The following is a 26447-nucleotide window of genomic DNA, read 5'->3' as shown; positions in this document are numbered from 1 at the left end:
CATGCTCAAAGTTACAGGCCACTGCATGCCTGGGCCACCTAGGGGGAACATGTGGGAATTAATTTTGTGTCAATATTGTTGGCACATACACTTTGACTGCACAATTACTCACCATGTTGTTTTGCAAGGACTTCCCTTTTAGCACACACTTTCCATGGCAGGGCTGCTATCAGACAGGGACGGCAGGTCAGTCATCAGTGCACCAGTGGCATTTAAAATGCCTCCATAGCCCCATTAGTGCTCATCCGGTTTCGAGATCAAGGTGGCCCCATCAGCAAAGTTCACTGTGCACAGGCGGCAGGCCCCTGACAGTATACAGAGTGGATGGAGCCCCCTCTGGGGAGATGAGGGGGAAGGGTTGGGGGACATCCTCAAGTTTAATTTCAGCAATGCAGTGTACAGTCAAGTTCAGAAATCCAACTGCACAACTGAAGTCCCCTGCCCGATTATGTACTGGGGACTTATTGGTTGTTGTTGTCAGCTTTGCACTGTTATGTTCTAGCGATTTACAGGTTGTTGTTGTTGGCCTTTCCCTATTATGTACTAGGCACACACAGGTTGTTGATGTTGGCCTTGCCGTATTATGTACTAAGGACTCATAGGTTGTTGATCTCAGCCTTGCCATATTATGTATTAGGGACTTACAGGTTGTTGATGTCAGCCTTGCCCTATTATGTCCTATGGACTTACAGGTTGGTCATGGTGGATTTATCTTATCATTTACTAGGGACTGACATAACTATGTTTGGAAAATTTATATTTTTGCTAGGTCATTAGTTGATAGTGCAATAGGGTCATGTCTGCAGACTCAGAGTACAGATAGTATCAGTTGCCCCTTTCATTAGTCACACTTGTTTGGGCTGGCCAAGGACATAAGTGTAGTTGATGGCAATGTGACTTTGATATTTACTGTTTTACACAATGTGTGTGAAAATGTGCCTGGGCTTACATGGCTACAATGTTGTTTTGTTCATTGAGCATTTGACACTGTGTGATCACTCACACATCGAAGCCAGGTTGCAGATTTTCCTTGTTGCTCATTTTCCTTATCCTCACTGACCTCTCCTTCATGCACGTCATACTTGTGAACTTTACTAACTGACATTGCTTCTTCTACAGGCTAAGCAAGATTTGCCATACCATTTCCATTGTTTGCAAGATGAGATGACTGACCCCCACTAAACACCAGCCACCGCATTTGTGTAGTGTATGAGTCACCTCCACATATTGTCTGGCAACGTTAAGTAGAGGAGTGTCTCAGCTGTCCTTCCACATTTGTTTTTTTGATATGAGCATTCACATACAGTTTTAGTCACCATTCTTTGTCCCATGCAATACAAGTGTGTTTGGATTGTGTGAATACTTCTGACAGTTATGAGCAAAACATGCATGTTTTAACATGTCTGTCTCCTTATTCACACGTACACTTTGTCAAGGGTGTGTGACTTGTTTTGACATTGCTTGACTTGCATGTAAAATACCAAATGGATAAAGTCTGATAGACCAAGACATTCAGATTTGATGTCCTGTATATTTTAATCTCTATTTGTCATACAAGTGAGTGCCACTAAGGGGTATGTTGTAACTGTGGCCTGTGATTGTGACATTCAGATATTAGCAGACACTGACCTACTGTTGTTGGTACTGACTACTCGTGTCCGACCTAGGCCATACATCTGAACAGTAGTTTTCACATATTTTTTCTGTGTGGCTGCTGTCAAATGTCATTCAGATACACTTGTGTGATATGTGTGTTACAATGTAAAATATTTGTACATGCATAAGCTTCACCCACACATTCATTTATACAGTAGGTGCATTGTGTGTAGTTAGTTGTTCTTGAGTGTATTCTAACTGTTGTGGCCTAATCATGCTTTCCAAGATGTGGGTGAGTTGATAAAGCTTGTGAAGGTGAAAAGAAGTACTCCAAGACAAATCTGTGCTCAAGTGATTTATTTACAAATTTGTGCTCAGTGATGATCAAAGTGCAGTCTCTACAGTGAAGAAGTTCTGCACAATATTGTCCCATATGCGTGGTCCAGCAGCAGAATTTTGTTCTTCCCCATCCTCCAGTTGTGCATCATTGTCCTCATCATCCCCACTTGGGACCGCGACCTGTTCCTCCCAGGGGACATTGATGCAAATACAGTTGTTGTGCAACATTGCACAGGCTAGTATTATTTTGCACAAAAGGGGTGGGGCATATAATAGCCTTTCTCCAGATATATCTAGGCACCTGAACCTGGATTTCAGTATACCAAATATCCTCTTCACAGTTCTGGTCCTTTTGTGTGCGTCATTGTAAGCCTTATCAGCATCTGTGTGTGGGTTTCCATATGGGGTCATGACCCATGGCTGGATGCCGTAACCTTGGTCCACTACAATGGAAGGTGAGAAACAGTGTCAGACTTGCATCTGTGTTTCTTTCTAACTGTCCTGGCACAGTATTTGTCATTGGAGTGGAGAGTCTGACTTGCATCTGGCTTTGTATATGTTCCTATTTGCATTCATGGTTGTATTAGTGTGTGATGATGCACTTTCCAGTCACGGCTTGTGCCTCAGGGGCATGGTGATTGTGTGATTTGTCTGACATGCAGTTCACACATGTGGGATATGTGCGATGTTGAAAATCATTGCCCCTTACTTCCATAACTTTTGATCTGCAATAGAACCATGTTGGGTACGCTTATACCTGTTTTGTGTGTTGTGTTCCATGGGACTGGTGTTGTGCATTGTGTGTTGCATGCAAACCCCACTCCCCCTTGAACATGATACATCTCCCTTGCACACTGAGCTGTTGTTGCAATTGGCAGACTTCAGACTCGCTTCTCCAGCTCATCATTAAGCTCCTCATCAAACATCTGTTCCAGCTTGCAGACCTTCCACCTAGCCATGTTCCTCTGAATCACCTTCAGCTTGTTATCTTTCTCCTACTGCCAGATTATCTGACTGTCGCTGCTTCCAGATTCTCTCAGCTGGTTGCGCTGCAGGTTTGTAATCTCCTTCACTTCTCTTGCAGTCTCTGCATCAAGAAAGTGTCTACTCCATATAAGCAAGAAGAACGGCACTTATGTTAACATTCTCCCTGTCTGCAGCACCACCTACTTGGGGTATTTAGTATTGCAATTGCAAGTCAGTGCTATGCTACAACTTTGTTGTCCACGATCTGCATACTTGTGCAGAAGATTTTTCTGTCTTTTGAAACCTTATAAGTGTACTAACTTGTGTGATTGTGCCAACAGCGATTGGCTTGCTGTTTTTTGGCAAAGATCAGCACACTAAAATCCAGCTGATCAATTTGCATAGTGCTGACAGCGATTAGCACACTTTATAAGACAGTGACCAGCACACTAAATTCCTGCTGATCAACGTGCTGAGTGCTGACTTTTGTAGAAATATTGATTTATTTTGTGTAGTATCACATGATGCATTATATCCCGTTACTTTTGTATCCCTGGTTTAGTATATTTTTTTAGAGTATATTTATGTCATATAGGGTCAAAATGATGCAGACAGTTACATCTTCAGGTCCTTTCTCCAAGAAACTGGAGAACCTCTGTTGAAATGGCAATTGTGGATAAGGTCATTAAATGCTTATCTTAGTGCCATTGATGGTCAGAGATTCAGATCTGATAGAAAGAGGAATTTATTGTATTACTGTTTCGGCAAAGAGAGGGAAAATATTTTTGGCCATTTTCCGAATGCTAGCCATACCAAACATAAGGAGCTGGACGAATACCAAAGTGCAGTTAAACAGAAGTTCACTTCAAAAGCAAAATTAATTTGGTTGTACACAGACGTAAGTTCTTTACAGAGCCCCCTCTGAATCCATTGACACATATGAGACTGCTCTTAAGGTGTTGGCAAGATACTGTGATTTTTAAAGTGTCACTTCCTAGTTGATAAGGGATCAGCTAGTGGCAGGATGTAGTTTCCAAGAAAATTCAGGAGAGATTGTTGGAGTGCAAGAATCCATATTTGGATGGGACAGTCAATATACCAAAGAGCAAAGAATCTTCTAGGGAAGATTCTAAAGAACTAGAAATTAATTTACAACAAGTTGCTCTGGTAAACGCTGGTTTTAACAGAGGGTAACAGACAGGTTGTGTACAACTAGGCTGCAAGGGAACCCCAAACATATTTATTTTAGGTGAGGGTCGTTTTCTCATGTTTCAAGTTTTAGGAATTGGCCAGCCATTTTGCAGGAGTGTTGGAAATGTAATAAACCATGTCATTTTGGCAAAGAATGTAGAGGGGGCAGACGTCCGGATAGTAGTCGAGGCATGATAAGAAGTACATATGTGAGGACTGTACCAAGTCAAGAAAATATGGAAGATAAACAGGGCCAGATGTAATAGAAAATGATGGTGTGCAGTACCAAATTTGCCAGGTTCGCGCACCGTCATTTTCAAAACGGAGGGATTCAACGTATTTACTAGAATATGGCACACCTGTGTTTCCCCCTGTGCTGACACTAAATTTGCTGCTGTGTACCAACGCAACAACCCTTGCACCATAGTACAAGTATGGTTTCGTTGACGGGGAGATTGTTTTTGTACAAGAAGGAACACCTTCCTGCACAAAAACAATCTTAAATGGCGATTTTAAAAAAAGGTGAAATTAAAGCTTTTCTCTTTGTTGTGCCAAGCTAACGCCACCCTTGGGGCGGTGATAGATTTTGGTGCTGCTTCAGGTTTACGAAAACTCGTAATTCTGAAGCAGCATCAAAACGCAATGGGTGTTGCTGTAGCACACCCACAGCAACACCCATTGCATGCCCTTTCCACGCAAAGTGCTCCATGTGAACGGGCTGAATTTACAAGGTGGCCTTACAGAAACAAAAAGTGACTCAACGCCACCTTGTAAATACAGCACAGGGCATAGCACCATTGGAGCGTCACGAAAAGTGACGCTCCGTTGGCACTAGGGACTCTTAAATATGCCCCACAGTGTTTGGAAAAGAAGGTAGAAGAACTTGCGTTAGCCTTAGAGGTTTCAGAAACTGAGAGTGATGTTAATGCCACGAGTTATAGTGCCCCTTTTTGGTGGATTCTGGAGTCAGGATTACTATTATTGACATTTTTAAATGTAATGAAAGTTGGAAAGATTACATTTTGTTACCCCAGATGTGTTAACTGCAGCTTTTGAAGGAAGTATAATTGATTTCCTGTGTTATTTTTGTCAGAAATATTGAATTTTCTGTCAAGGAAATCAAAGGAAAAGTTTATGTAGCAAAGAAAGGCATCAATGTACTTGGATGGTGGCATCAAGCCGATTTTGGTATTGTTATTAGACCTGGAAAAAAAAATCCTGTGACACTTGATGAAGAACAGAATGTTGGTGGAATTATGTCCAAAGAAAGACTTCAGTGGGTGTCAGAGTTTACCAATGTTTTCACTGATCAGATTGTAAAAATCCAAAATTTTGAGCACTGTATTAAGGTTAAGAAGCATTCTAACCCTGTTAAACACAAATTGCGGAATGTGCCTTTTGGCGTAAGAGGAGATTGATCCAATGTATTGTCTCAAATGCAACAGGAAGGTATAATTGAGCCAGTAGATGCAACACTATGGCTATCCCCAGTTGTTCTAGCTGAAAAAGAGTTCAGGAAAACTTGAACTACGTGTCGACTTGAGAAGTGTTAATGATGCTATCTTGATGGAAAATGTTCCCATTCCTCATATTGAAGATCTTATTATGATGGTGGACCGGCTAAATGGTATACCAAGTTAGATTTAAAGGCAACGTATCATCAGGTGGTGCTGGACAATGAATCTCATCATTTGACAGCTTTTATGACACCTGATTGACCTTGTAGGATGTCATTTGGTTTGGCCTCTGCTGCTTCTGTTTTTCAGAAAGTGTTTACAAAAATCCTCCAGGGGATTAAAAACATTGTGGTTTTCCAAGATGACGTGTTCGTTTTTGCAAATAATATGGACAAACACAAAATTAAACTATGTCTGGTGCCAACTGCTTTAAGTAACAATGGCGTCACTTTAAGAAAAGACAAATGTGTGTTTTCTGTCAAAGAAATTAAGTATTTAGGCTGTATCTTGTTGTCTAAAGGAGTCAAATATAAATCAGGTTTGATTGATGCTATTTTCAAGGCTTCTCGTCCCAAAGACAAGAACCAACTCATATCTTTTTTGGATGTATGTGAGTTCAACTCTAAGTTCAAGAGCAATTTTTCTGATAACCTGAATTTTTCAGAAAGTTACTAAAGAAGAATTCTGATTTTGTGTGGTCTACGACATGTGAACAGAATTTTGATATCATAAAAAATACATTGTCAGTTCCAGCATTACAACCATATATAGAAGGATGCAAAGCATTTATCACTGTAGATGCAAATGCATATGACCTGTGAGCAGTTGTGTCCCAGTGCAATAGAGGCAAAGAAACAATGATGAGCTTTGCATCCAGGAGATTAACAGATGTTGAAACCAGATACTACGTTATTAAAAAAGAAATGCTGGTGTTTACATGGGGGAGAGCATGTTGTCTACAAACAAACTACAGACCTTTATTGGATAATCTAAAAAGGGTTAAAGTGAAGAAATCTACAGCGAGATTGGAAGACTATCTGTAAAATTACTAGAATTCAATTTTGATGTGGCTTACATTCCAGGGAGACAAAATTGCAAGGCAGATTGTTTAACAAGATTTCATTTGAGTGATCAAATAGAAACTGTGGATGAAGAGGAGATTGAAGAATGTATGATTGCTAAGGTTGAGGACCAAGTAATGTGTGAATGTCTTGAGGAATAACCTAAGGCTACAGTTAAGGATTGTGAGTTAAAAAAGTCATGAAACGTGTTAAAGGGATGGCCATGATAAAAGAGTGTCACGGTCTGTTTACAACCATTCTGGAAAGTTACTGATGAATTATAGTTAGAAAGTAGCATCCTATTCAGAGGAGATAAGCTTATTCCTCCCACTTGCTATAGACAAAGAATCATTGAAACAGCACTGCAAGGTATTTAGGCATGACTGCCACCAAAAGACGTGAGAGACCCATGTTTTGGTAGCCTTCCATGGACCCTGTAGTTGATGTGCTAGTGCAAAGGTATTTTCAATGTTGTTTGAGTGACAAACATTTGGTAAGTTCAGTGCCAGAACCCAGAGTGGCTTTGAGTCCTCATAGAGTTTGGAAGAAAGTGTCTACTGATTTTTTAGGCCCATTCCATGTGTTACTTGTACATATGAAGTACTTTATTGTAGTGACTGATCATTTATGTGGGCGGGTGGAACTGAAGGGTGTTGCTAAACCTAAAACATCTAGGGGCATATTTATTCTCTGTTTGCGGCGAATGTGCGTCAAAAATTTTGATGCACATTCTGTGCAAAGCTTGCCCCATATTTAAACTCTGACACCCGACCCCACGGATGTCAAAATTCCACTGTGTGCGTCCTTTTTTGGATGCGGGAAACTGCCTTGCGTTAATGATATGCAAGGTAGGCGTTCCCGCCCAAAAAATTACTTTAAGGCCTGTGCGCCTTACTTATACCCCAGCGTCATTTTGACGCACAGGAGGGGGTGGGCCTTAAAAAACGGCGCGCAGCCTGATGTGCGCCGTTTTTTAACGCCTGGTTCAGGGCAGGCGTTAAGGGACGTGTGGGCTCGGAAGGAGTCCAGAGGTGCTCTTCCCTGCCCCCAGGGACACCCCACTGCCACCCTCGGCCACCCCTGGAGGACACCTATGGATGGGGGACCCATCCCAGGTAAGTACATGTAAGTTGAGGTAAGTATTTTTTATTCTTTTTTTAAAGTGGCATAGGTGGGCCTAATTTGGGCCCCTCTACCTGCCACTGTGCCCATTGACCATGCCCAGGGGACAGAAGTCCCCTGGGCATGGCCATTGGTCAGGGGGCATGACTCCTGTCTTTACTAAGACAGGAGTCATTTCAATGGGGGTTGTGGGTAAAAAAATGGCGCAAGTCCGGTTTGAGGCATGATTTTTGTCTCAGACCTGACTTGCACTATTTTTTGACGCACAACCCCCATTTTCCCCTATGCCGGAGCTGCCTGGTTTGAGGCAATTTTATTTTTACTCAGACCAGTCTGCAGCGCCGGCTAACGTACTTCCTTAAATAAGGCGCCCGCATGGCACGTAGGAATGGCGTTAGCCGGTGGTAAAAGTTTTGACGCACAACTGGGTTGGCGCAGTTGTGCGTCAAAAACTATAAATATGGCCCCAAGTGTGATAAAGTTGTATATATTTGTTTTTGTGGCAGCTGTGACATAGTGAGGTTCCACTCTGGGATTGTCGGAACAGACAATGAAGACTCATCTGGGAAAGGTTAACCTTATTGTCCCTCATTTGGGGCGGTTGTGTAGAAAAGTACCCTTTCTTGGCATGGTTACCCCCAGTTTCTGCCTGATGTCAGCGTGTTTGACTGTATTCACTGAGCTCCTGCTGCCCAGGACTCCAGTGATTATGCTCTCTCTCCCAAAAGTCTGTATTTCACCCACAATTGGCATACTGGTACCCCCTTATAAGTCCCTAGTATATGGTACCTAGGTACCCAGGTCTTTGGGGTTCCAGGGGATCCCTATGGGCTACAGCAGATATTTTGCCACCCCTGGGGAGCCCATGCAAAGGCTTCTGCAAGACTGCCATTGCAGCCTGCATGAAAAGGTGCAAGCACCCTTTCACTGCCATTTTCACTGCACTAGGTCACTTATAAGTCACCCCTATAGCAGGTCCTCCAGCCCTGAGAGCAGGGTGCAAAGTACCTGTGTGTGAGGGCACCCCTGCACTAGCAGAGGTGCCCCACGAACTCCAAGCCCAATTTCCCAGACTTCATGAGTGCGGGGACGCCATTTTACGCATGTACTGGACATTGGTCGCTACCTATGTCGAGCTACAAAATGGTAACTCCGAATATAGGCATGTTCGGTATCAAATATGTTGAAATCATACCCCAAGGCTTTTGCAAGCATTGGTTGTATGATTCCATGCACTCTGGGGGCTCCTTAAGAGGACCCCTAGTATTGCCATTTCAGCCTTCTGAGGTTTTCCATGCAGCCTCAGCTGCTGCCACCTCACAGACAAGTTTCTGCCCTCCTGTTGCTTGAGACGCTTGAGCCCAGGAAGGAAGAACAACGGATTTCATTTGGGAGAAGGGTGTTATACCCTGTCCCTTTGGGAATAGGTGTTACAGGCATGGGAGGGGGAGCCTCCCCAAGCCACTGGAAATGCTTTAAAGTGCACATGTGGTGCCCTCTTTGCATAAATCAGTCTACACCAGCTCAGGGACCCACAGTCCCTGCTCTGGCGTGAAATTTGACAAAGGAAAGGGGAGTGACCACTCCCCTGTCCATCACCACTCCAAGGGTGGTGCTCAGAGCTCCTCCACAGGGTTCCTGAGTTTTGTCATGTTGGATTAAAGTTTGGCAGGGAACTCTGGGAGCATCTGAGTGGCCAGTGCCAGCAGGTGACGCCAGAGCCCCCTCCTGATAGGTGGTCACCCAGCTAGGTGACCAGTCCCTTTTTCAAGGCTATTTAGGGTCTCTCCTTTGGGTGGTTCCTCAGATTTGGATTGCAAAACTCCATCAGGAATCCTCTGCATCCTCCACTTTGACTTTTCACTGAAGAAACTGCTTCTGGAACCTCCAGGAACCTACAAGCTGCAACAAAGAAGCAAGCCGCCTAGAAGCAAGACGCCTAGAAGCAAGACACCTCCTGCAACATTGTATCTTCAGCTCCTGCCAGCAGCTGCAACAGTTTCCCGTCGTGCATCCTCTAAACACAGCCTGTCTTCATCCTGCATCAGACAGTACCCCGTGCACATCATGTTTTGCAGCTGCCAAGGCTTGTTGGCATCCTTCCTCCAAGTTCTTCGTGAATCTTGTAGCTCCGGCCTCAGCACTCTATCCTGCAATTCACAGCTTCCTGAGTGGTTCTCCAGCAGCATGGGAGCCTTTGTCGTTGCGCTGCCTTGGCCTCTTCTGTAACTTTCTTGCCCCATCCTGTGGTGTGCTGCCTGGTGTTCTGTGAGCTCCCTGTGTCGCTGAGGGCCCCCTCTGGCTTCCCCTCTTGAGAAGAGTCCACCTGGTTCTTCCTGGTCCCCAGCAGCGTCATTTTCCGCTAACCGCGAGCTTTGTATGCGCCAAGGCTTGTTGGCGGAATCCGATGACACAAACCCGACTGCAATCCTCCGTCCAGCATGGGACATCACTTGCACCCTCCAGATTCCTGACTTCGTCTTTTTTGGTGCAGTGCTGACTTTTCTTCTACACCAGTATTTCACCTTTTGCACCCTCATCTGGTTTACCAGGGGCTCCTGCTCTTTCTGGACTCTGTGCTTCTTGACTTGGTCCCCTTCTTCCACAGGTCTTCTTGTCCAGGAATCCACTGTTGGTGTCTTGCAGTCTCTTCTGGGTTTTGCATAATTCTTCTTCTCGTTTCTGTGTGTGTTCTGGGAAAGTTACTGTGATTTACTCCTGCTTTCCTGGTCACTAGGGTGGGTTGTGCTACTTACCTTTGGGCTTTTCTAGTACTCCCAGCTCCCTTCTACACACTACACTTGCCTAGGTGGGGGACTGACTTTCACATTCCACTTTCTTAATATATGGTTTGTGCTCCCCCTAGGCCCATTTCTAACTATTGTGATTATTACTAACACTGTTTTCTAACTATTTTTATGTCTATTACTGCATACTAGTGTATATGATTTGTGTATTACTTACCTCCTAAGGGATTATAGTCTCTATGGTATTTTTGGTATGTGTGTCACCAAAATAAAGTACCTTTATTTTTGTAACACTGAGTATTTTCATTCATGTGAGTGAGTACTGTGTGACTACAGTGGTCTTGTATGAGCTTTGCATGACTCCTAGATAAGTCTTGGCTACTCATCCATAGCTACCTCTATAGAGACTGGCTTCTAGGCACTGCCTACCCTACACTAATAAGAGATAACTGGACCTGGTATAAAGTGTCAGTACCATAGGTACCCACTACACACCAGGCCAGCCCTCTACGGACATGCATACATTTCTGAGGGAGAGTATTCAGTGAGACACCAAGCGGAGCAGTTGGGATCTGGAGGTGTCTTCTGGGCTCTGAGCACATTTTACTTATGTGTTGTTATTACGGCCAATAAATCTTTTATTGCTGCTACCTTTCTTGCCTGCGTGTCACCTTCACTTCAAGGCACTATGAGGGAAAGTTTGAGATGTTAAAAAAATGATAGCAAGAAATACAAAAATGAGTTGTCAGAAAAGAGAAGCAATCAGAAATGGTCACAGAATTATCCAAATTTCTGAATGAGTCAGTTGTAGCCTAATTCCAGTGAGAAAATCTAATTCAAATCCAAAAGCAGCTTCTTTGGAAACTGAAAGGAAGGCCACAGACAGATTTTCAAATAGGCACCAATGATCCAACACACATTTTACCAGGAGAAATCAAGAACAGCAAAACCAAACCTTTATGAAAGAACATCTTTGCAGACAGAAGTAGAAATACGAAACACAGAACTATGACAGCTTTTGTTTAATCAGATGGCTTTCTAATAAAACCAACGGCAAACACACAATATCCATGAGGACAAATTTAAATACTTGGAACTTCTATTCGCCTTAGTTACTACACCAGCCTACAAGGAAGAAACTGGACAATTTAGTGGTAACCAACTCACTTTGCTGCAGCGCAGATCTTTGTGAATCTGTGCAGCTTCTCATTTTATGCAGTAGCCACCTTACTTGTTTTGCATGTCCAGTGATCTTCCATTGCATAGTTTTAGACTTTCTTTCATATTAAACTAACTTACAAATATTGTTCTTGAGAACTATATTTTCTTGTCACCTGTAACCATCGGGAAATGCAGTAATCTCATGCAGACTCTGGGCCTCATTATGACCCTGGCAGTTATCAGACCGCCAGGGTCACGGTCGTGGTTGGACTACTACCAAAGTGGTCCTTCGACCATGAAAACATGACCCTGGCGAGCCACCACGGTTGGACCGCTGACACCGCCAGGTTGCCAACAGGTGACAGCCTAGCAGTCTCAGTGGTCTCAATCCACCAGGGCAGCACTGCTTGCAGCGTTTTCCTGGAGAATACAAGTCCTCTTTCTACCAGCCATTGCATGGCGGTAGCCCAGCCATGCAAAGGCTGGCAGAAAGGGGGTCCCATTGGGGCCCCTGCACTGACCCATGCACTTGGCATGGGCAGTGCAGCGAGGCCTAGGGGACAGCCCCATCACCATTTCCACTGCCTGAATTACGGGCAGTGGAAAGCACGACGGCTGCTGCTGCACCCGTTGCACCATCAATGTTAAGGACCTGTTCACCGCAGGCCCGGCCCTGCGGTGAACTCTTAATAGGGCTGGTGGTGTTCTGGTCGCACAGGTGGCCTGATGGCAGTACCAATTTGGCGGGAGGCCTCTGCCGTCCACCAAACCCGTAAAGAGGGCCTCTGTGTCATTCCCTGTTCGTTCTATCCAAGAACCACAAGTGTGAATGGCCATTTTGTCCTACAACCTCCTCCAATTTCCGACATGCACCTGCTTGAAAAATACAATAAGGTCCAAAGACATATTGTTTAAAACCAAATTAAAATACCACATAAAAAGTAATTTCCTTTCTTAGGCCTCTCTAAGATTTGTTTTACAAAAATAAAATTACTATAAAAATGTACGAATTTCCAAGAGATTGTCTTGACATTACCGTTTCTGCTTTCTCTGAATAGGCTGTGTTTGTCTTATTGCTTTTTAGATGCCACAGAGTGTGAAAAATGCCAGGACCACCTGTGGCCTGATGAAGGACAGAAAGAATGCATTGCCAAACGGTTAGAGTTCCTATCTTACCATGAACCTTTGGGGGCAACCCTGGCCTCCATCAGCATCTCTTTTGCCATCTTCACATTTGCTATTCTGTGCATTTTTTTAAATCAACGCAACACTCCTATTGTCAGGGCCAATAATCGGGCCCTCAGCTATCTTCTTCTGCTTGCACTTGTCCTTTGCTTTCTTTGCTCACTGATATTTATTGGTGAACCCCAAAGAGAGACCTGCACACTACGCCAAGTGGTTTTTTCCATTGTTTTTACTGTCTGTGTTTCAACCATCCTTGCAAAGACCATCACAGTGATAATTGCTTTCAGAGCTACAAGACCTGGAAGTAGACTGAGGCTTTGGATGAAACCTAGGGTGCCTTTCTATCTTATTGTGCTCTGCTCCTGCCCACAAATTATCATCTGTATTGTCTGGTTGACAACTTATCCTCCATTTGTAGAATACAACATGAAAAGTGAATTGGGAAAGATAACTATTGAGTGTAATGAAAGCTCTTTCATCATATTTTACTGTGTCCTGGGATACTTGGGTTTTTTGTCCTCCATTAGCTTCATCGTTGCTTTCTTAGCACGAAGGTTGCCCGACAGCTTTAATGAAGGAAAGTTGATCACCTTCAGCATGCTTGTGTTCTGCAGCGTTTGGTTGTTGTTTGTCCCAACCTATCTAAGCACAAGAGGAAAATATGTGGTTGCTGAGGAAGTATTTGCAATCCTCTCATCCAGCACTGGAGTGCTTTGCTGTATATTCTTCCCCAAACTTTATATTATTCTTCTGAGACCTGAGATGAACTCCCGAGAACATTTAATAGGGAGGAGTAGAGCTGATTCGACATTATAGCAGTTGCAGGACAAAATCGGGACCTATATGAAGACTCCATGTTCACCTACATTTTATTACACTAAAACTTTGACAATTAAGCTAAAATAGTTACCAATGTATTCTCAAGTAACTGATCATCCTTCGCTGAAGAGTATTGTCATAAAACAAACTTCAACATGAAAATATGTAATAAAGACACAACTTATTTCACTAAGATAGCTCCTCCCTCCAGAGTACATTTTCCAATAGTCATCCCTGTTCAAGAATGTTACAGAAATGTGTATCGTTTGAACCTTATTCTTCAAGCACCAATCAGACATTTTTACCACATGGTAGGATTTCAATGCTACACAGAATGTCCAAAAAACCTGTACCCCAGATGCACAATTATTTTTTTCCATTGTCCCTGGTATTTGCTTGGCCAGGTTTTACCTCATTGCCGGCTGGTGGCAGGGCAGGATTGGCATCACACTCACTCTGCTCTTGTTCTGTGTGGGTCCATTCTATATTTATCTGATGGGACAAGGGTTTTATCAAATGGTCAAATGGTTTACTTGGAATTAAGTTGGACTGTAAAACTATACCAACTGTAGGTTAAAATAAGTGGGTGACCATTGTCTATATTTTCCATATCACTTCTTGAAACAGTTAAATTTTCTAATGTTGCAACTGCTCTTTCAGTCAAATCTTTTAAACACGAAGGAAAAATTGGAATGTATTCAATAAAACAGTGGTTCCCAACCTGTGGTCCGGGGACCCCTGGGAGTCTGCGAAGCCTCCTGAGGGGGTCCGCGACTGCTTAGAAAATTCAGTAATATTAACAGATTAAGAGGGTCATTCTGACCCTGGCGGCCGGTGGCCGCCAGGGCCACCGACCACGGGAGCACCGCCGACAGGCTGGCGGTGCTCCAATGAGCATTCTGACCGCGGCGGTTCAGCCGCGGTCAGAAGCGGAAAGTCAGCGGTCTCCCGCTGACTTTCCGCTGCTCATTGGAATCCTCCATGGCTGCGGAGCGCGCTCCGCAGCCATGAGGATTCTGACCCCCCCTACCGCCATCCAGTTCATGGCGGGAAAGCCGCCATGAACAGGATGGCGGAAGGGGGGGTCGCGGGGCCCCTGGGGGCCCCTGCCGTGCCCATGCCAATGGCATGGGCACGGCAGGGGCCCCCGTAAGAGGGCCCCAAAATGTATTTCACTGTCTGCCTTGCAGACAGTGAAATACGCGACGGGTGCAGTAGCACCCGTCGCACCTTCCCACTCCGCCGGCTCGATTACGAGCCGGCATCCTCGTGGGAAGGTCGTTTTCCCCTGGGCTGGCGGGCGGTTTAACTGGAACCGCCCGCCAGCCCAGGGGAAAACTCGTAATACCCGCCGCGGTCTTTTGACCGCGGCGCGGTAATTTGGAGGGCGGGATCCTGGCGGGCGGCCTCCGCCGCCCGCCAGGGTCATAATGAGGCCCTAAGTCCCCAGCTTTCAGTAATGACTCAGTGGGGAGGACCCTGAATTCCAATAATGATTCATTGGGGGTCCCCGGGTTCCAGTATTGATAAAAGGGGTCCACAGAAGTCAAAAGGTTGGGAACCACTGCAATAAAACGTTTCATGCGCCGGCACACTTTTCCATTTTAAGGGCCAAGAGGAGTCTACAATCTTACATAGTTAAAAGAAGATACAAAGACCTTCGAATTAATTGCCAGATTTTCAAGCACTAACATTCTATTTTTCTGACAATATAAAAATTGTTTTTTTAATGTATTCCCGGGAACAGATTGAAGAATTTAAGAATGCCAGTTATTACAAATTGCTTCCAAATGTAGATACTTTTCTCACACTTGTTATACAGGAGTAAAAATCCTGTGCTGATCAGCATATGAAAGATTTTCCAAATTTTCTGCTAAAGGCAGAAATTATTATTTTCTCTCACAAACTATCTTGATCAAAACAATAAATAAAAGGCCGTATTGCGACTTTCAAAATCTTAGAACCTGCCACCCTAACAACTCTTCAAGAATGTGTTTTCAAACATTCTACAAAACTACCTAAACATATTACTTCAGAGAGGAGATTATTCTGTAGCAGAAGTGTTCTCGTAGCAAACAACATCAAACCCACTAACATTAATCGAACCTCTTTTGTCCTTCTTCTCAGCTTTACAGTAAAGCCAGCCATTCTTTCTACTGCCCGGTGTCTAAAACTGTGTCTTGCTTAAATTAACTCACGTTGGCAAAGGCTTGCTACCGATTCATTTCCTGGCTCCGTTGGAAGTGGAATACATCCCTCAATAGCTCGGCAAGTAGCCCTGCCTGCTATACATCACATTATAATGTAATAATTGAATGCCTGTTAACATTTGGAGTCTACACCCCACTGAGGCACTCCACTTTTTGGACCAGAAAACATTCATTTTAACAAGTGCTTTTTAGTGTGAGAAACTGCATGAAAGTCCACTGCAATTGTTAACGCTATGTTGCAATATTAGCTCAGCTCTTGCTTTTGTATTGTGCCCATGTAAATCACAGCTCTTCTCTGCTTTCTCCCTTCTGATGTATTCGTCCTAGTTTCCACGTTTGGCGCGGCTTTATGACGATTCATAAATTATTAGCTCTTGTTGTCTTGTATCTTTTTCAAGTTATTTTTGCACTCTTCATAGGAATCGGGAGCATCTGCAATCTTGAGATTCAGTTTCTGTCACATGTACCCTCATTTAAAAACACCTATAAAAGTGATGCAAATTGGGGAGGGTTCCGCATTAGAAGCTCTTTGTATTAGAGAGGACCTGCTGTTGCATTGCATAGCAATATTATACTTTGACTGACTTGCTAAATAAATGTGTGCATAGTTCAGGTAAGTGTACTTGCATTTTGTGGTATCTCTTTGACAATCTGGTACCTGGGCCGGGAACTACCTACACTTGACTGAGGTGAGGAAAGAGTGTCAGCGGCTAAAGGTAAAGATTCCTCCAGAGCAATGGGGGGTGGAGCGAGGCCCAGCACTTGACCCTTTGATCAGGTCATACATCATTTCGTGATTAACCACACATGAGACATCTGTACATGTCTATTCGGATGCTTTGAATGGGCAAGCTGGGCAAAGGTGAAGTATTATCTGGGTGGGAGATGACAGAACAATCTGTGTTGGCATTTAGGTTTGGGGAAGTCACAGGATGCCGGAGAATGTGAATGTAATCCTTTGTACTACAGAGCAAGTGGCCTCTAGAAATTGCACGGATATGGTGACGAGATGATGGAGTGTCCAAACCCTATTAAGGTGCTTCCTGTCCTCCCGCCAGAAGAGCAGTTCAACCGATAACTGTTAGAACCCAGGTTAGCGAAAACCTTTGTGTGTTTCTAACAAGTGAGTTAATGATGACGGTGACAATATCTAAGAACGAAGAACCCCCCAGCATGTACTACCATTAGGGTTTCTGAAACAGTGGGTGGTGCACACTAACGAGGAAGAAAAGAAAGAATTCTTTCTGAAGGAAGGTACCCTTCATTTAGAATGCGTCAGCAACTTGAAAAGGCAGTTGAAGGATCTTAAAAATAAGATAAATAATGAACAATGGCTGGTTTTCCTGACTTGGTATGAGGAAGCAAACAAAACAAAGCATAAGTTACAAATGCAAGGAATAAAGCAAACTCACAGGATACTCCAGTACCAAATACCTAAGTAACCGCATTAGGGGTAGCCTTAAGGCTCATCATCCACTGCCCCACCTCCTCCATAATTTTATCCCTAGACTACTGCTAACAAATTAGAACCAGAGGAAGGAAAGAACTATGATGTACTGGATGTTTTAAGCTTCTCTAAGCTTTGGGGTGATGATGGGTGAGCGTCAGCTGGAGGTCCCATATGTAGAGCAGCACTGGCTATCCAGGTTGTCCAAGGGCACAAAACCAACAAGCAAGCGGCATGACTGGTGGGAATGCTCTAGCGTACTCTGCAAATCAGCACCCCCAGTCTAGACCTCTGGCCCAATCACTCCCAGCTAGACTCCAAACAACTTCGGATGACAGTCTGACGTTTTCCCAGGAGAGTGTTAGGTGCACTGTGAGCCGATGAGATACAGCTTCTAAGCCGAAAGACCATGAAGAACAGCACATACCACCTTCTAGTGTCAGTGATAAAGATGACCCCTAAGGCGATTCTCCAAAAACCCTCCCTCTTCTTATGGCCTGATAACAATGCATTAAATTTGATCTGCCTGATTATTAGTGGCTAGATTTGTCCGCGTCTGGATTTACTGAAGTTCCTAACTGGCTGGAAAAACTGAATGGGATCTTGGCTGTAGCATACAATGCTTTCTCCTGCTAAAAAAAATCCTCTTCTGTCCCCTACCTCCGCCACGCCTCTCTGACCTCTCATAGCATGTATTAGCCCACTCATACTTTTACCATCGGCTCGGGGCATTCCATGTAGTTTCACAGCCCCACATGGTAATTCCCTATTCTGTCGGGTTTTACTCATAATTGCACAGTAATGGCATGATTTTACTGCACAGAATAGATAAAAACAGCCTAGCAACGTGGAGCTCCTAAATAGGGCCTAATAGATTACCCTTATCCAGGAAGGATAATGTATGTACCTCCTGTTGTCCCTCGGAGACCTGATCAACATCAAGAATCAATTTTCTAATACCCATGAAATCCATTTAAGATTATGGGGGTCATTACAACATTGGCGGTATAAGGCGCTTACCGCCGTGCAGAAGACCGCCAATACACTGCCGCGGTGCCGGTAGACCGCCACAGCAATTATGACACACATCACGGAATCTGCCGAAATTCAGACACCCACACAACACCGCCACACCAAAGGTCAGCGATAAACATGCGGAAACAAATCCTCCACCTCCACGCCAACAGAAACACGCCCATGCTATTACGACCCACGAATCCACGCTGTGGTCATTCAACCACGGTATTCAATTGGCGGTACACACCGCCACGCTCAAAATCCACACACAGCTCCAAAACACTGCCACATTGGACAATTCCAAATACACACACCTTATACACATACACACACAACTCCCACACACCCAACACAATATAAAATACACACCCACATCACCCACAAACCCCTACAACCAGAAATTCTGAGAGAAGGCGAGAGAGAGAGCACAGCTATTGACAACCCCATCACACAGAGGCACACAACACCATCACCCACACGACATCCACGCACAAAACACCACATACCACTACACTCACCACACTCATCACCACATACACCACCCCACACTCACACACACCACCCCATGTCACGCCAAAGACACCCCCGCTTCTCCGAGGAGGAGCTCAGGGTCATGGTGGAGGAAATCGTCCGGGTAGAGCCACAGCTATTTGGATCACAGGTACAGCACACATCCATAGCCAGGAAGATGGAGTTATGGCGCAGAATAGTGGACAGGGTCAACGCCGTGGGACAGCACCCAAGAAATAGGGAGGACATCAGGAAGAGGTGGAACGACCTACAGGGGAAGGTGCGTTCCACGGTCTCCAGGCACAACATCGCGGTGCAGCGGACTGGCGGCGGACCCCCACCTCCTCCCCCACAACTAACAACATGGGAGGAGCAAGTCTTGACCATCTTGCGTCCTGAGAGCCTCGGAGGAGTCGGTGGAGGATGGGACACTGGTAAGTCAAATCTTAACTATGACATCCCCCACCCAACCTGCATGCTATCACACACCCCCACCCTCACACCCTCCCCTATCACCCCAAATCCTCACTAATCTACCCATAACACAAACCACCCATCCCAACACCAAGCCCTGCATGACACAACTAAGCATGGTCACCCCTCACTAAAGCATGCTCACTGTACATACCCAGAACACCCTCCCAACCATCATCACACAAGCCCCCACACAGGAATGCCTGCACTGGGGTTCACACACACCCACCCATTGCACACCATGAAACACACACATGCAATAATCATGTACTTATACCCCTGCAGGAACCCGAAGGTCCATCACCACACCAGAGGGTCCAGACAACACCACTCCACCCCCAGAAGAGGCCCACAGTGACGACAGCAGCTCTGCCCCACTGGATCTTGATGACCAGCCCGGACCATTGTGGGCCTCAGGACAGTCGGTTCCCCTTGCCCAGCCACACCCCAACAACGAGCTTCCACCCTCTGGTAACACCAGCACAGCACCCACCCTGCGGGCCCAAACCTCCCTACCCAGGACAGGTCAATCAGCGGTGTGTCCACCACTACAGAGCACCCAGGCTAACCCACCACCCCAACAACAACAGGGACCTGGTGGCAGTGGTAGTGGGCACACGGTCCAGGGGACGGAGGCACAGGAACAACGGGGAACTGGGAGGGCTGCTGTGCGACAGAGGGAGGACAGGCCAAGGGAACCAAATCTCCACGAGGCCCTCTCCTCCATCATGGGAGTCTACCACCACTCCCAGGAGACGATGGCGACGGTCCTGGACAAGTTGCAGGAGACCCTGCGTCTGCAGGAGGAGCAGTATTTGGGGTTCAGGGAGGAGCTCAGGACCATCGGCTCCGCCCTGGGCACCATCGTAGTGGTGCTGACGGACATTCAAAAGACCTTGAGGGACACCGTGGCACTCCAAGGGGCCCCTGACACTAGCCAGGATGATGAACTGCCCACCACCTCCGCCGGCGCTAGTGGACAGGACGCCCCGCCACAGGACCACCACACCAGCACCCCACCCCCTGCAGACAGGCAGCCACCACGCAAGAGGTCCCTGAGATCCAGGAACAGGATAGAGCAATACCCCCGTCAGGAAATAAGACCACCCTGATTGTCCCCCCACTGTCCCACTTTGTTACCCTGTCCATATTCGAACTGCCCCAGCTCCACTTCCAATGCCCAGATGGCCAGTGCACCTGTGAGACTAATAGACTGGACTTTGCCATGGACATTCCTCCACCATCACCATTTTACAACCCCCCATCATTTTATGAGCACTTAAATAAACACCCTTGAAACACCAAAAAATCTGGAGTCAGTCTATGATTTGGTACTTTGTATTATCAATTACAGTGTCATAATGGGTTACCCATTGTAAGGCTAACATACCTATGTCACACATCACAAGCCCTTGAAGGATGCAAGCAGTTGACACGTAGGTTACCACACTTGTGAAACTGAAATGGAAGGGTACAACTCAATTAACAAATAGTGAGTGAAATGTAGGTACAGGATAGAGGTAGACGTGTGAAAGTTAATGTAATGTCAAACCAGAAAATGTTCTCACCTGTGTGTCACTGGAAATATTGCTGTATGACTGACTCCCTGTCGTCGTTTTCTTCTTCCTCAGCTTCATCCTCATCACTGTCCACAGGCTCCACAGGCTCCTCAGCTGCTACAACACCGTCATCTGGATCATCCTCCTACAGAAAAGGCACCTGGCGTTGCAATGCCAAATTATGGAGCATGGAGCAGGCGACGATGATGTCGCACACCTTCTTCGATGAGTAGAATAGGGATCCACCTGTCATATGGAGGCACCAGAACCTGGCCTTAAGGAGGCCGAAGGTGCGTTCGATAACCCTCCTAGTCCGCCCATGGGCATCATGGTACCGTTCCTCTGCCCTGGTCCTGGGATTCCTCACTGGGGTCAATAGCCAGGAAAGGTTGGGGTAACCAGAGTCCCCCAATAGCCATACACGGTGCCTCTGGAGTTGACCCATCATATCAGGGATGCTGCTATTGCGCAGGATGTAGGCGTCATGCACAGAGCTAGGGAACATAGCATTTACCTGCGAGATGTACTGGTCTGCCAAACAGACCATCTGGACATTCAAGGAATGATAACTCTTCCTGTTCCTGTACACCTGTTCACTCCTGCGGGGGGGGGACCAGAGCTACATGGGTCCCATCAATGGCACCTATGACGTTGGGGATATGTCCAAGGGCATAGAAGTCACCTTTCACTGTAGGTAAATCCTCCACCTGAGGGAATATGATGTATCTCCTTACGTGTTTCAGCAGGGCAGACAACACTCTGGACAAGATGTTGGAAAACATAGGCTGGGACATCCCTGATGCCATGGCCACTGTTGTCTGAAATGACCCACTTGCAAGGAAATGGAGCACTGACAGCACCTGCACATCAGGGGGGATTCCAGTTGGATGGCGGATCGGTGACATCAGGTCTGGCTCCAACTGGGTACGTAGTTCCTGGATAGTGGCACGGTCAAACCTGTAGGTGACGATGACATGTCTTTCTTCCATTGTCAACAGGTCCACCAGCGGTCAGTACACCGGAGGATTCCACCATCTTCTCATATGTCCCAGCTGACGGTGCCTACAAAGGACAACAGTGAAGAACCAGTCACTATTCCTCCAGGTATGTACCCACAGTTACACACAAGACTACACCAGACACAAAACCCTTCCTGTATGTGTGTTGAGTGTAGGCCTAGCTATGTGTGACGCAGTAGTAAATAAAGCCATGTGGGCCCCTGAAATGGCGGCTGACTGACCTCTAAACTGGGACAATGGGATTGTGGGGTAACTGCGCTGGCGTTGCACACCGTCGCGGTAGGCGGTCGTAGACCGCGGTGCAATGCTGCATTGGTTAACATTGGACCCTCTGGGTCCCAGGAGCCAATGAACAGGTGCGCCGGCGGTGATGATGCGCTCCGCCGCGGACGTCACCGCCGCGGACGTCACCGCCATTTTCTATCTGTTCAATCACTAGATACCTGACCTTCGACAGGAGAGGACCTATACTGCTAGTGCTGCTGTGACCTCGGTCTGGAAGTGACGATGGCTGCTGCGTCTGGGGAAAGGGCCCCTGCCTTCACTGCACAGGAGTTAGAGAAACTTGTGGATGGGGTCCTCCCCCAGTACACGCTACTCTACGGTCCTCCAGACCAACAGGTTAGTACACAGGGAGCACGTTGTATGGGCTAGGCCTGGGTGGAGAGGGCTGGGTGGAAGAGGGAAGGGGGCAGAGTACATAGAACATTAATGCATGTGAATGAATGGGCCACATGGCCAGAGTAGGGAAGGGGCCACTCACATTGACGGTGCAGTTGGTAATGACTGTTCCTCTTCCCTTGTGCATGTCATATAGGGCAGCGCCCACCGGAAAAGAGACATTTGGCGTGCCATCGCCAAGGAGGTCCGGACCCTGGGGGCCCACCAGAGACGGGGCACCCACTGCCGGAAGAGATGGGAGGACATTCGCCGCTGCAGCAAGAAGGCGGCGGAGGCTCAGCTGGGGATGGCCTCCCAACGTGGGAGGGGTGCCCGTTGCACCATGACCCCCCTGATGTTCCAGATCCTGGCAGTGGCCTACCCGGAGTTGGATGGGTGCTTGAGGGCATCACAGCAGACACAAGGGGGTGAGTACAATCTCATTCTGCGGACTTTGCGTGCAGTGGAGGGGTCTAGGTGCGGGAGGTGGGCTGTGGGTGTCCCTAGGCCAGGGCGAAATCGGTAGGCAAGGCCCCTCCGTAATGTAGGCCATGTGGCACTCAACCCCACCTCAGCAGAGTGCCAAGTTGAGGTATAGTTGCCCCTGTGGCATCCATGTGCGCAGATGTCCACCATTGCCATGAAGGCCATATCCCAGAAATTGCATGTGCAGAGGGCAGGAGCACGGCGTTATGCAGGGGGCTGCTGCGTCTGTCTTGTCCGGCAACGGTAGCGGAATGCCATGCACTAAAACTCTCTTTCTTCTGTCTCCCCCCCTTTTCCTGCTCTCCCTGTCCTCTTGTACATCAGCATCATCAGGGGGAGGTACAGTGGCACCGGAGCACGAGGGAGCTGCATCCCACATGGCCATGGAGGGCCACACCACAGACTCTGAATGCACCAGTTAGACGGAGGGCGAGGGGAGCTTCAGGTCGGCCACCGGATCACCAACCAGCGACACAGACTCGTCTGCCGATGGGAGCTCCCCTGTGGTGGCGGCACCATCTATGCGCCTCATTTCTACAGGTACAGCCGCCACCTCCCCTACCAGCACCGCCCTCCCAGCAGCCCCTCAGCGTTCGCCCCGTGCCCGCTCACCCAGGAGGGTGGGCATCACCTTTGCCCCAGGCACCTCAGGTCCTGCCCCAGTCACCCCAGCTGCCCTCAGTGAGGAGGCCATTGACCTCCTCAGGTCACTCACTGTTGGGCAGTCTACCATTGTGAATGCCATCCAGGGTGTAGAACGAGAGTTGCAACATGGTAATGCATTCCTGGAGGGCATTCATTCTGGTCAGGCTGTCCTTCAGCGAACCCTGCAATCTCTGGCCTCAGCACTGATGGCAGCCATTGTCCCTGTGTCCAGCCTCCCCCTCCAACTTCCTCCACCCAGACCGAATCCCCTGTACCCCAGCCCATCCCAAGCACACCTACAGACCAGCATGCACACAAGTCAACACACACAAGTAGCTCAAGCAAACATAGGCACCACACACACCACAGGCACTCACGCAAGCCTCACCCACATACAGACACAGCAACATCCACTGTCTCCACTGTGTCCCCCTCCTCCTCTTCTCCCTCCTCCCTCCCAGTCTCGTCTACACACACACCTGCATGCACCACATCTACAGGCACTAGGACTCGCCCCAGGACACCCAGCACCACAAGCCGCTCACCTGCACTCACCACCTCCACTGCCATTTACACGTCCCCTGTGTCCTCTCCCAGTGTGTCTGTGACGCCCCCTCCCAAAGTACACAAATGCCGGCAATCACTCACCCAACATCCATCCACCTCACGACAGCCTCTAGTAACTGCACCTGCACCCAAAACACCTAAAGTTACACCTCCTACAACCACCTCCTCTTCCTCCACTCCCAGACCCCCTCCAGCTACCCATCCCAGTGTCCGTCAGAAACTGTCCCTATGTCAAATTGACCTTTTTACCCCCACCCCCTCCAATTCATCAGTCCCGTCGTAGCGCCTCAGCTAAAAGCCTCCAATACCAGTGGTGCGTGTTCAAGGTTTTTGGAGTGCACCGGCCACCAGGGCAGGCAGTAGGACCCGGAGCCAAGGCACTGGCAGCCCACCCCCTGTAAAGGCACTAAAATTGGAGAGTGGCCGACGGGACCGTGTTAAGACTCCTGGTGGGACAACAAGTGACATGGGTTCGAAGGGGATTGATGAGTCAGCTGTAACTCCAACAAAGGTGGGGAAGGTCCAGAGGAAGTCTGCCCAGCCAGTTGTGAGTGTCACGGCGGAGAAGTGCGCCATCATTTCCGGCAGTCCAGACACAACCGCCAGCACCATCGTCACTGGTCCAGAGACCACTGCCACCGCCGGAGTCACAGCCCAGGAGGGCCCAAGTATCGTCACTGGTCCAGAAACCACCGCCGGAGTCACAGCCCAGGAGGGCACAAGTATCGTTACTGGTCAGGGGACCACCGCCGGAGTCACAGCCCAGGAGGGCCCAAGAATCGTTACTGGTCAGGAGACACCACCGGAGTCACAGCCCAGGAGGGCCAAAGTATCGTCAGTGGTCAGGAGACCACCGCCGGAGTCACAGCCCAGGTGGACCCAACTATCGTCAGTGGTCAGGAGACCACCGCCGGAGTCAGTGCCAGGAGGGGCCCGGATGCCACAGCCCCGCTGGGCAATGATGGAACGTCATGCCACCCACCAATGCCCATTGTAGAGAACGTCATGCCACCCACCAATGCCCATTGTAGAGAACGTCATGCCACACACCAATGCCCATTGTAGAGAACGTCATGCCACACAGCAATGCCCAGTGTGGAGATCGTCATGCCACACACCAATGTCCGTATCAGAACCGCCATGTCAAAGCTCCGCTGAACAGGGCAAAGACCGCCATGGCAAAGCACCGCTCAACAGGGCAAAGACCGACATGGCAAAGCACCGCTGAACAGTCCAGAACCGCCATGGCAAAGCACCGCTGAACACTCCAGAACCGCCATGGCAAAGCACCGCTGAACAGGGCAAAGACCGCTATGGCAAAGCACCGCTGAACAGGGCAAAGACCGCTATGGCAAAGCACCGCTGAACATTTCAGAACCGCCATGGCAAAGCACCGCTGAACAGGGCAAAGACCGCCATGGCAAAGCACCGCTGAACAGGGCAAAGACCGCCATGGCAAAGCACCGCTGAACAGGGCAAAGACCGCCATGTCAAAGCACCGCTGAACAGGGCATGCACCGTGTAGGAATGAAGAGGCCGCCACATCAGGCATCCTTCTCCCATGTGCAGCTGGGACAGTGGCAGGACATGAACTTTCACGGGGAGACTCATCCAGTCTGGGCACCAGTCCCACCCAGTACCAGTAGAGAACTGCATCTACTTGAGAGACTGTGGCTTTGCACTCCCCAGGATGGCACAGTGGGCAACCCACCCACTGTAGAGACTTGTGAGACTGTGGCTTTGCACTCCCCAGGATGGCACAGTGGCCCCCCTTCCCTTCCCCCTGAGGTGCCTGTAGTGTTTCTATCTGATGCCCCGGCAGTGTTCTCTCCAATTTTGGTCAGGTATAGTTTGTGGGCCTCGCCCATGCATTTTTGGACTGTTGGTGCACGGACATTGTTGTGTACATATCTGCACTACTTCTCGGATTGTATGTGTAAATAAGAGTGATTTTGAGATATATATATCTGTATATTTTTGTATGACATGTATATTGACACATTACAATGTTTGCCCAAAATTCGCTTTGTGTTTTCATTCTTCCGGGGGGATTGTGGGTTGTTACTGTGATTTTTGTGACTGCATTGGTGTGTATGTTGTAATATGCAAGGGTGGGGGAGGGGGTGTTTGTTGGTTGTCCCCCTAACTTTTGCCTCTCCCCTCCCCCGTGTCGTAGGTGCAGTACTCACCAGTGTCTTCGGCGCCTACG

The 26447-nt window shown here is 47.5% G+C and overlaps 1 protein-coding gene across 1 annotated transcript in view; it reads left to right on the top strand.

Annotated features, from left to right (window-relative positions):
- LOC138247027 (extracellular calcium-sensing receptor-like) overlaps nt 1-13641 on the top strand; it is a 148416-nt gene extending 134775 nt beyond the window's left edge. Inside the window, exon 6 of the mRNA XM_069201776.1 lies at nt 12725-13641. Coding sequence (XP_069057877.1) covers nt 12725-13641 — 917 coding nt within the window. The remainder of the gene's footprint in view (nt 1-12724) is intronic.
- Nucleotides 13642-26447: the final 12806 nt, after the last annotated feature.

The sequence above is a fragment of the Pleurodeles waltl genome, chromosome 7, assembly GCF_031143425.1.
Source record: "Pleurodeles waltl isolate 20211129_DDA chromosome 7, aPleWal1.hap1.20221129, whole genome shotgun sequence".
Lineage (NCBI taxonomy): Eukaryota > Metazoa > Chordata > Amphibia > Caudata > Salamandridae > Pleurodeles > Pleurodeles waltl.
Note: the sequence above shows the minus strand (reverse complement) of the source record. Positions and strands in the feature narration are given on the sequence as shown.